Below are 12,352 nucleotides of genomic sequence, written 5' to 3' on the forward strand. Positions count from 1 at the left end.
GAGAGGGAAGGCAGGCAGGCAAGCAGGCAACAAAACCAGCAAGGTGTGGTGGCCCACTTCTGTTATCTCAGTGTTGGGGAGGTGGACGCACTCTAGGACTCACTGGCCAGCCAGGCTAAACAGTCAGTGAGCTCCAAGTTCAGTGAGATCCTGTCTCAAACAAATAATGTGGAAGATTTGGAGAGATGGCTCAGTGGCTAAAAGTATACACTGCTCTTTTTTTTTGGGGGGGGTGGCGTTTCGAGACAGGGTTTCTCTGTGTAGCTTTGTGCCTTTCTTGGAAATCACTTGGTAGCCCAGGCTGGCCTCAAACTCACAGAGATCCACCTGGCTCTGCCTCCCGAGTGCTGGGATTAAAGGCGTGCGCCTCCACCGCCCGGCTACACTGCTCTTGCACAGGACCCAAGTTCAGTTCCTAGCACCCATGTTGGGCAGCTTACAACTTCCTATATCTCAAATTCTTATACTCTCTTCTTACTTCCATGATCACTGAGCATGAGCAGGTGCAAACACACACACACACTATTTAAAAAATTAATTAAATTTAAAAGTAAAAACAAAAATAAGCTGGAGAATGACTGAAGAAGATTTCTGATATCAAATTCTGGCCTCCACACGCGCACACACACACACACACACACACACACACACACGCACGCACACACACACACACGCACACACACACACGCACACACACACACACACACACACACACACACACACAAAGAGACACATGTACCTAAACACACATGTGTATATACACATACAGCATAGATGCAAACAACCTTGTAGTTAGTATAGAAAAAGATAAATGAAAAACTATATAGATTGAAGGAACAGTTATGATGTCAGAAATACTTCCACACTATTGCTAGGGTGGCAAATACATGCTGAAATAGATGCTGTCTGCATGGCAGAGCCAAGAAACTGAGAGTACACCCTGGCCTCCAAGGCTTGGGCTCAGAACCTGTTTTTGTCCACTGTGTCCATCTGGGTGACCTGGAACAACCAGCAATTATTACAAGATTGGCAATCATGAATAAAACTGGTGAGCCTCAGGTAGGTTAGAGTTTGGGGAAGGACTTCCTCATGCACATGTGCTGAGAGCATACACTTCCTCTCATGCTCGGTAGTCAAGGACCACTTTCTGTTGCATCTTCTAAGTCTACAGGAGCATGCCTCCTCAGGTCCACCTTCTGAAGGCGGTAGGGTTCCCTTTCAGGTTCTTCATCTGAATCACTGATGTGGATATTTATCCCATGGATAAAAAATATAGTGTGTGATATCATCATTAAAACATACACATGGGGCTGACTCAGCAGTTACATGCTCTTCCAGAAGATGAGCCTGCATCCCAGGACTGCTACCAGGTGGCTCACAACTGCCTGTAACTCCAGCTCCAGGGAATCGAATGCCCTCTTCTGGCCACTGCCTGTAACCCCCACACACATGTACATACCTACTCACAAACACATGCACACATATGTAACTATGTAAATATTTTTAAATCATAAAAGGTACATAATCCATGTTTGTAGGTATATATGGAGGAAGGACCACACACCAGCCAGCCAGTGAGCCCTGGAAACCTGCTGTGTCCACTTTCCGGGTCCCAGGATTATAAGTGTGTGCACTACATCTAGTCTTTTTAAAGATGTGGGTTTTGGGGCTGGAGAGATGGCTCGGAGGTTAAGAGCCCTGGCTGCTATTCCAGAGGTCCTGAGTTCAGTTCCTAGCAACCACATGGTGGCTCACAAACATCTATAATGAGATCTGGGATACATGCAGACAGAACACTGTATATGTAATAAATAATTATTTTTAAAATGTGGGTTTTGAGGATGGCACTCAGGTCCTGATGCTGGCAAGGCAAGCACTTTGCCCCTTCTTGTTTTAAGGCTTTGATCAGACTCCAATTCAAATCAGATCCTTTTTATGGAGTCACCTCTGGGCCTAGAGTGATCTAGGGATCCCCAAAATGCCCTCTAGACCTGGCAAGGCAGCATGTGGGTCCTTCCTAGAAGCAATTTCCTCCGCTTCCTAGAGCTGTGCTCTGTCCTCTGGGGAGCAAGCCTTGGTTATATCTGGGGGAAGACACAGTCCCCCGAGAGCAGAGGAAATTACAAGTGGGAGTCGGGTTGTCAAGTGTGATATTTCTAGGGACTTTTCCTCCCTGCCTGCGTCTGCGTAGGCTTCCGGGAGGTTTAAGAGACAAACTCAAAGTCAGAACTCACTCCGCTCCTCTCCTTGATCTCACTGAAAAGCTCAGTCTGCTATCACAGCCAGCCACCATGGGAATAATGCCAGAGTGATAAATGTGTCATCCCGACTTTCTGCAGCAGTTGGAAAAGAAAGGCTGGGAGGGGAGCCAGGAGAAGAGAGCAAGAGTCCGTTCCTCTGCAACTTTTCCGCTTTCCTGGGACCCCGTGGTATATCCCACACAGCAGTGTACAGTATATACCACCCGTGGTGTATCCCACACAGCAGTGTACAGTATATACCACCCGTGGTGTATCCCACACAGCAGTGTACAGTATATACCACCCGTGGTGTATCCCACACAGCAGTGTACAGTATATACCACCCGTGGTGTATCCCACACAGCAGTGTACAGTATATACCACCCGTGGTGTATCCCACACAGCAGTGTACAGTATATACCACCCGTGGTGTATCCCACACAGCAGTGTACAGTATATACCACCCGTGGTGTATCCCACACAGCAGTGTACAGTATATACCACCCGTGGTGTATCCCACTCAGCAGTGTACAGTATATACCACCCGTGGTGAATCCCACACAGCAGTGTACAGTATATACCACCCGTGGTGTATCCCACTCAGTAGTGTACAGTATATACCACCCGTGGTGTATCCCACTCAGTAGTGTACAGTATATATCATCCATGGTGTATATTCCTGACAGTCATGCCCATTTTTGTTGGCGGACTTGTATAAATAAAATGATTTGCTTTAGGGCTGGGAAGATCACTCAAGGGGTAAGAGAATTTGTTGCTCAAGACTGAGGACCTGAGTTCGTATCCCCAGCACCCGGATAAAAAGCTGGGCATGGCCACACACATTCACCTATAACCCCAGAGCTGTGGGGGATTAAGACAGGAGATCACTGGGGCTTGTCGGCTGCCACCCGAGCTCCAGGTTAAGTTGGAGACCCTCTGGAGGAATCAAGGTGGGGAGGACAGGACACTGACATCCTCCCCCGGCCTCTGTGTGCACATGTATGGAAATATTGCACGCACCCACACAACACACATCAAAAAGAAAAGTACGATTTACTACTGGGAAGGAGGAGGGGGTTTCACCAAGACATTTAACTTATACAACTTAAAGGTTGTTCTCAATAATAATTAAAGTTCCATGGACTAATTTACCTCAGAAGGAAAAGTGCAAATAAGTTTTGCAGTTCTATTTTATCTGCTTCATTTTGCATTGTGTTCCTGCTGTTCTCTTTGAATCTGTCCTGTTGTGAGAAAGAATTCATGGCTTAGTGACTCTCACAGAGCAGGTTTTGTGTGACTGTGAAGACGTTAAAGCCGGTGATGGTGGGCCACGCCAGCACTACTTCTCGGAGGCCTCTTGCCAACCTTGGTTCTGTAATAATCCCACAGCTCCCCTGGGGGTGGTTTTCACTTAGTGTATCACATCTGCCGTCAGCATCCTGCCCTCTGCCTCCATCCAGAACCTCTCGGACACGTCCTACATAGAGAAACACTGTGCAGGTCTCTGGCTCTCCCTGCTCCACAGTGTGGGTCTGCCTTTCCTTAAGGATCCAGGCCCTTCCCTGCATGTGTTCTTTCCCGACAGTGTCACAGCGGCTGTCAAGACTCAGTAATGCAGGCTGGGGCTCCAAAGCAGATTCAGAGTGCACCCCTACAGACGCTTCTTCCTTTATTTGTGGGCTGTGTGTGTGTGTGTTCAGATAGGTGTGCCTATGTGTGCATGTGAGTGTACAGACCTAAGGACGGTTTCATCTATCACTCTTCAGGAGCTGTCCACTTTGGTTTTTTGAGACAGGGTGTCTCACTAGCCTGAAAATCATCAAGTAGGCTAGGCTGGCTGGCCAGTGAGCCCTAGGGGGCCATTTGCCCCTGCCCTCACAGCACAGGGATTACAAGCACAGGCCACCATGCCTGGCTCCCTCGCCCACCCCACCCCCCAGTGGCCTCAGGAATGGAATAAAGAAAAGCAGATCCTCAAGCTTGCCAGCCATCACGTGACCAACTGAGCCACCCCCTCAGCCCATCCTCCTTGGTTCCTGTTAGTATTTGTCATTTAGGTTTTATTTATGTTTTCCTCTTCTCTAGCAATGCTAGGGATTAAACTCAGGGCCTTGCACACTGGCAGGCATTGCACTACTGAGCTCCGCTCTGCTATGTTTTTTACTATTTTAAAGTATCACTTTTTGACACAATGGTTTTATGTGTTTGTAACAATGTTATGTATTTATAAGTAAAGATGTTTGCACTCTGTTGAGTAGTGTTGCATTTTGATACACAAATACATACATACACACACACACATATATATATATACACGTACATACATACATGTATACATACATGTATGCATATATAATGATCAAGTCTGTCACTTCAGACACGTATTGCTTATTTATATTGGGAACGTGCCAAACCCATCCTTCAAGCCATTTTGAAATACAACATATTCTGACCCCTGCAAGCCTAATTCTATGAAAACACCTTTTTAAAATGTGTGTAGATTATGTTGTGTTTGTGTACATTTGGGTGTTTTAGGATTTCTCTTGCTGTGAAGAGACACCATGACCATAGCAGCTCTTCTAACGGAAAGCATTTAATTGGGGCTGGCTTACAGTTCAGAAGTTTAGTCTATGGTCAGCAAGGCAGGAAGCATGGCAGCACACAGGCAGACGTGGTGCCGGAGAGGGACTGAGTGTCCTACATCTGGATTGTCAGGCAGCAGGGATGAGAGTGAGCCACTGGACCTGGCCTGAGCCTCTGAATCCTTAAAGCCCACTCCAGTGACACACCTCCTCCAACAATGCCACACCTCCTAATGGTGCTCCTCTCTATTAGCCTGTGGGGGCCATTTTCATTCAAAACACCGCAGTGGGGTACAAGTGTGTGTGTGTGTGTGTGTGTGTGTGTGTGTGTGTGTGTGTGTGTGCATGTTCATGGGAGGCCAGAGGTCAGCACTGAGTGTCCTCCTCAATTGTTCTCCACCTTGTTTTTTGAGATAGGGTCTCACTGACCTTGGAACTCATCTAGGCTGACTGGTCCATGAGCTTTAGAGACCCTCCTGTTTCTGCCACCTGCCCCCAAGTACTGGGGTTGCAGACATGGGCCTCCATGCCCGGCTTTTTATGTGGGTGCTAGAGTTCCAACACACTATGTCAAGCACTTTACCCACTGAGCATTCCTCGATTCCCAAAAAGTACATTTTAGCTTTCACAATAGGGGTGAGATCCACAGGTATGTATCTTTCTGTGACTGGTGTATGTCCTTATCTATTGTCATCAAGTTCCATGTATATTGTTACATAGGCTAGGATTCTATCCTTTTCATGGCTAGATTGCATTCCACTGCCTAGATAGTTTTACCTCTCTAACTCCAAGCAGGCATGTGCCTGGTGTACGAAAGCTCAGATGCTTCATTGTGTGCAGTCTTTGATGTGTTGTTTGAAATCTTCCCTACTGGCTGATTTACACAGCCAGCCCAAGACAAAGCAAGCGTGGTGTGAAAGTCCCAGTAGTCTAGACCATTTCCCCTCATTTCACCTCCACTGATAAAAATTTAGAAGTAGAACTCAGCTATGAATTCTACACAGAAGGATTTGAAGGTTAGGGTTTTGTGAGCATATGGTCCCCTCAGATCCATGTAACAGAGTTAGGTGTGATGGTGCACACTTCTGATCCCAGCTCTGGGAAGGAGGAGATAAGCAGGTCCAGCCTAGCCTACTCGGCCTACTCTCACAGGCCAGAGAGACCTACTTCAACACCCATCAGGTGGGGGCTGGAGAGATGACTGAACAGTTAAAAACACCGACTGCTCTTCCAGAGGACCTACATTCAATGTCCAACACTCACGTGGTGGCTCACAACTGTCTGTAACTCCAGTTTCATGGCCTCTGACTCCCTCTTTTGGCCTCTGCAGGCACTGTATGCAAAACTTCATACACATAAAATAAACAAAAATAAATCTCAAAAACCAAATGTTTGAAAAATGACTTCTAGCCTCTACATGCACACATACATGTACACAGATGTACATTTACATATGTACAAAAGGAAGGATAAAACATTTTCCTGGAGCAGAAGAGTGGAACTTTCTCTTTGGACATCAGTTTGTTCTGAGATCTGTTTTTGTTTTTTTTTAAATGCTGTTGTCATTACTTGACACTCTGTCCCAGATGCTCCATAAAGCCAGGGCACACCTGTCAGTTTTTTTCAGACTATGTAAGTCACAGTGTAAGGTCAGGAAGGTAGACAGAGAGCTTGTAGTGTGTCTTTGTTGATAGCCCATAAGTGTGTTTCGATGGGTCAGAGGATTGATTCAACTGTAATTTCTCTTGAGATTTCAGAGTTAGAGTAGATTATTCTTACTTTCTCTTAATTCGAGTAATCATTAGTGTGTGTGTGTGTGTGTGTGTGTGTGTGTGTGTATGTGTATGTGTGAAATCTGTTTAAAAGTGTTATAAAATTCTTAATGTTATATCTAAAGTCTGGATGTCCCGGCTCATGTTATAATAGCATGCCAGAATTAAGAGACTCCACAATGTATTTGGTGGTTCTCTTTGGTTTTATTTGATAGTGACATGAAGACACTTGGTTTTAGATCCCATAGTCTCTTCAGATTCCCACACCGAATGAGATCTCTGCACCCACTGTACTGTGCTCAAAGCACATTTAATTTAAAGCCAGGTGCCCTCTTCCTACCTGCTCTTTTCTGCTGAGCTTCAAGAAGTGTTTTCAATAGAACTTGGGGAGTAAGAGTTGAAGGGATACTAGTGGAGAGAATGGTTATACAGTGGTCATGGAAACCATTTGTGGAGGGGATGCAGCGCAGTTGGTAGAGTACTTGCCGATCGCTACCAAGCCTCCAGCTTTAGCCCCAGCATTGCACACGGTGGTCCACGCCTGCCACCCCAATACTTGGGAGGTGGAGGCAGGCTGAGAAGTTCAGTCCTCCTCCTCCTCTGTGTAAGAAAAACTTGGTCTACAGGAAACTTTGTCTCAAAAAGAAAATCACTTGTAATTGCTGTTTAAATTGTTAAAACATTTAAGTACACGAATCCATTCTCTCAAATATTTTCAGTGGATATCCAGATTTTTAAAAACAATTACTCGTTCCACTTGGAAACTATGTTGCTACAGTCTAAAATATAGTTTTTCCTTTGTTTGTTTATTTAGAGTTTTTGAGTCAAGTTCTCTCTGTAATCCATGCCAGTAGCCTGGAACTTAGGATCCTCCTGCCTCAGCCTCTCAAGTGCTGGGCTTTCAGGCATGTGACACTGCGTCTGTGGTGGCTTGAAAGGAAATGGCCCCCAAAGGGGGTGGCACTGTGAGGAGGTGTGGCCTTGTTGGAGGGAGTGTGTCACTGTGGGGCGGGCTTTGAGGTTTCTTTTTCTCAAGCTTCCCTCAGTGTGACAGTCAGTCGACTTCCTGTTGCCTCTGAGTCAACATGTAGGACTCAGCTCCAGCACCACATCTGCCTGCATGCCGCCCTGCTCCCCGCCATGATGATAATGCATTGAACTTCTGAAACTGTAAATGAGCCCTGTCCCCAATTAAATGTTTCTTTATAAGAGTTGCCATGGTCATGGTGTCTCTTCACAGCAATAAAAACCCTAACTAAGACACTGTCTTATGCTTTACTTTGTATGAGCTTGTGTGTAGTGTGCGGGTGTGTGTGTGGTGCATCCCCTGAGGCCAGTGGAAGACATCAGGTGGTCTGCTCTATCACTCTGCACCTTACTTCTTTAAGACCTAGAGCTAGGGTAGCGGCTGCCAAATTCTGGGGAACCTCCTGTCTCTACCCCCGACAGAACTGGAGTTGTAGGCGTGTGTGACCACACTAAGTTTTTTACATGGTGCCAGGGATTCAAATTCAGGTCTGCTTGAACAGAAAGTACTCTTAACCACCGAGCCATCCCCAGTCCTTTATGTTTTACCTTGGAATAGTTAATTTGTAGTTAGTGTTTTCTGATTTGTTACAGTCAAGCTTTTCATATATACACATATAATATATACATTATATATATATATATATATATATATATATATATATATATATATATATATATATATATACATTAGATTTGACCCATTTATTGGCTCAGTTTTCCAGAGACTGGGGGGCAATGATCTAAAAATAAAATCTCCACCTTCAGTGGTTTTCTTCTGAGCTTTTGTGTCCATCCACGCTATATAAACTCCGAGTCACAGCCAGATGTGGTGGTACACACAGACAGAGGCAGGAGAGGGTCATGGGCTCCAGGCCATTGGCCTGCATTGTACGATTCAACCTTGTCTCAAACACCCAAACTGAACAAGCATAAAAGTAAATCCTAAACTTGAGTAACATAGTCTTTGTGAGGAGAGGTCAGCCTGGTCCACATAGTTCCAGGCCGGCCAGGACTACCTAGTCAGACCCTGTCTCAAAACCAACGGGCTAAGAAAATCCACGCCATAAGTATTGAGTTGCAAACTGCATGTTCAGTGCTGGCCTTCTCCCTGATTATCCCGAGAGGCTGCAGGTGAGTGTCAAAGGCAGGCAGTGGTAAGTGTGGTTACAGCTCAGTGACTTCAGCAGAGTGCCAGCTGGGCCAAGACTGCAGAGTTCCATATGTAACAGCACACGAAGACGAAGCTTTGCCCTGTGATTTGAGCACATGCCTTCACCTCCTCTACTAGAAACACCGCTCTGGGGCCGGAGGTGTAGCCCATGGGTCCAATGCTTGCCTAGTATGCACAGACTCCTGAGTTCCACCCCCACTACTGCGTTAACTGGGCTAACGGTGCACACTCGTATTCCAGAGCCAGGGAGGTAGAGGCAAGATCAGGAGTTCATGTCCCCTTTGTCACAGAGGGAGTTCAAAGCCACCCTGGGCTAGAAACCCCGTCAAGAGGAAAAGAAGGAAGAGAGGGAGGAATGAATCGTGTAGCTCTCCCCCTGAGTATGGGCCCTTCAGAAAGAACTTTTTGTTGTTTTACAAAGCACGGTGCTCCAGATACCTTCCCTCAGAAAGACTAGTTTTCTGAAGCCTCACCTTCCCTTTGCTCAGCATGCATGTGCTTATGCGTTTGTTGTGTGCTTGTGGAGGGAGGCCAGAGCAGAGCAACTGGTGTCTTCCTCTATTACTGTCTGCCTTATACCTTGAGACAGGGTCTCTCACTGACCCAGAAGCTCCCTGTTTAACTGTCTCAGCTAGGCTGGCTGCTCAGTTTGCTGTCAGGATCCTCCTGCCTCCACCCTGCAGTGAAGGGGTAACAGACTCCCGCAGCCATGCTCAGCTTTTATATGGGAGCTGGGGATTCGAACTCAGTTCCTCATGCTTGCAGAGCAAGTGCTTTTACCCACTGAGCCGTCTCCCAGCCCCTCCAGCCCCCCTTTTATGTCAGCCGATGCTTTGAAATGTGACGGCCTGCGCAGTAACCCACTGTTTGCTGCGGGAGTCTAATCTCCAGCCCGTCTTCGATTCTCAATTTCTCTCTGTGGTGCCCCCCCACCCAAGGCTCAATTCAATGAGAGTTCCCAATCAAATTATCAAACACTTGGATTAAATTTAATCCCGAGGGTGAAGTACGTCTGGACCGAGGATCTGTGGATATGGCCATATCGTTTTTCTTCTCTCAATATTTGTTCATTTTCTCCGGAGCACAGGATAGCTTATGGTAGAGAGATACTACATATGATATTCTTGCAAACAACAAAAGACATTCGTAATGAAATGTCGTGCTAATCTCTTGAATTTCATTCTTTTGTGATAGAATCTAATGATGGGATTAGAACTGTACGCTGCAGACCGGAGGTAATCCTCTACACTCCTCATCCTATTTATTTGGGTTGAAGAGTTTTACTTGTCTCTTTGGAGCATCTATGTTAATTGAGTACTCAGTATTCATTACCAATAATCATGTCTGTTTTCTTGTTGAGCTTTGGAAGGCCTTTTGCCTTCTGTGAAAGCCGAGCAGACTGTATTAACTCCTGGTTTAATTTTAAAAAACCAGTGTGGAACTTGTGGGTGCCAACGCCTTGAAGAGCGACATGTTTAATAATGGGAAGGCTCTCCATCAGATCTGAATTAATAATGCTGCTGACTTATTGTTTTAGAAGACGGAGTCCTTGACCCGCTAGGTTGAAAGCTTCGTGGCCGCCCTGAACCTCTGTGGGTCCTTTAGCTGAGCCATTTCCCCCGTGAATAATTAGAGGCATTTGAAGGTATTGCATAGAAGCCAATTTGTGTCTTTCACTTTGCATATTGCTGAAGCCTCATGAATTAATCATAAGCAGGGCCAAAAATTAACTTCTTCAGACACATATTTTGATGGGTCATGAGGGAGAATGTAAAGTGATCTGTAAAATATTCTACTGATCCTCTAAGTATTAAATTATTATACCTACAGGCTAATTTCGGGAGGGGGCGGAGGGAGCCCCTTCCCTTCTGGAACTGACTAGTCTATTTGAAAGAGATCAAGGTTTTCTATTTTCCAGGGATATAAATGAGCAATGTAGGTAACCCCCTGAAAACTTCACTCTTGTGTTAATTCTCAATTTTAATTTAAGGAGTTATTGTTTTCAATTTTTAAAATTAGATTTATTTGTGTGTGTGTGTATGTATGTGTGCGTGTATGTATGTGTGTGTGTGTGTGTGTGTGTGTGTGTAAGTGTAAGTCAGAGGACAGCTTGTGAACTCTGAGGACTGAACTCAGGCTGCCAGGCTCAGCAGAAAGCTCCTTTACCATCTCACTAGCACGAATTATTCTTCCTTTTATTTTTGAATTATTTGAGTTTTAATCTGCTATAACCACACTGAAACTTCTGGCTGGGTTGGTAAAAAGTTGTTATGAGTCCAACCATCATCTTGTCTTTTCATTTTAAGCACCCATGATAACAAACCGATGTAATACGGATTTCCATACTTGCTTAAAGTCTAGTTTCACATTAAAATCCTGTTTCTCCCCTTTTCTGTGTTTCTTCTTTTCAGCCAGCGAGACTGAAATTGCTTTCTTCTACGGAGAAGATTATAAGAGATACAAAGCTAATCCTGCCTCCTCCTGGTGAAAGTGCCTGGGGCACACCTTTGCATTCCTTTCTTCCACTAGTGAGTTTTTTAAATTGTCAAATAAATCTTTAAAAAATTAATCCGTGAATGACTCTTCTCCATGGGGGGCTCTGCCATTCTCTCTTCTTCTCCCCTCCCTCCCTCCCTCCCTCGCTCTCTCCCCGCCCTCCCTCCCTCCCTCCCTTGCTTTCTCCCCACCCGCCCTCCCTCCTCGCTTCCTTCTTTCCTTTCTTGTCATAAAATGAACGAAACATTTGATTTTGAAAAATGTTTCAAAAGCATCCCCAGTGATGAATAAACCCTGTGTGATAGCGTATGCCTGTGACCCCAGCACATGAGAGGTAAATGGGGAGTTCAAGGTCTTCCTTGTCTGTTAGGAAGTTCAGGGCCAACCTTGGCTACATAAGACCCTGTCTCAAAAATAAATAATTTTTCTAAAATTAGGAACTATTTGGTGGCTTAATGTGTTGGGTTCTTTAACAAAAAATACAACCAGAGCAGGAGAAGACTGTTAAGAGAACTGCCATGCAGGCATGAGGAGCTGAGTTCAAATCCCACCACCCATGTGGAAAGCAGGCTGCGGCCAGGTGCTCCTGCAACCCCAGAGCCGTGGAGGGACAACAAGAATGCCACGGGGCGTGCAAGCTGCAGGCCTAGCTCCAGGTCCAGTAAGTGCTAAGGGTGGGTGCCCCCCTGCACACGAACCACACACACACACACACACACACACACACACACACACACACACACACACCTTTAAAAAAATTAGAGAAAGATCCCTCCAAGATTATACTGTTGGAGATACTCTAGAGAAACTGCTATTGTCTTTGACTGGCAGAGGTTGCAGGAGGCTCTTGAAGGACAGTCAAGGCCATTGCTTACCCAGGAGTGTGAGATGTGCACCCCCCAAGGCATGGGGTGGAGGTTGTTTTAGGGAAGTTTCCTAAAAGGAAAGGGTTGTTTGCCTTTTTTTTTCATCAGTCCTCATAAATAATGCTGCTAGCATTTTTCTTTTCTGGGCCATTTCCTGACTTTTATTACAGCAAACTGTAATAGAACCAAATTCATT

The 12,352-nt window shown here is 45.5% G+C and overlaps 1 protein-coding gene across 1 annotated transcript in view; it reads left to right on the forward strand.

Moving 5' to 3' along the window:
- The window catches only part of C11H2orf76 (chromosome 11 C2orf76 homolog), a 61,043-nt gene extending 49,690 nt beyond the window's left edge, over positions 1–11,353 (forward strand). The window contains exon 6 of the mRNA XM_036201829.1: positions 11,206–11,353. Within this exon, the coding sequence (XP_036057722.1) occupies positions 11,206–11,282 (77 nt within the window). The 3' untranslated portion in view covers positions 11,283–11,353. The remainder of the gene's footprint in view (positions 1–11,205) is intronic.
- The last annotated feature ends 999 nt before the right edge of the window (positions 11,354–12,352 follow it).

Source organism: Onychomys torridus, chromosome 11 (assembly GCF_903995425.1).
Source record: "Onychomys torridus chromosome 11, mOncTor1.1, whole genome shotgun sequence".
Lineage (NCBI taxonomy): Eukaryota > Metazoa > Chordata > Mammalia > Rodentia > Cricetidae > Onychomys > Onychomys torridus.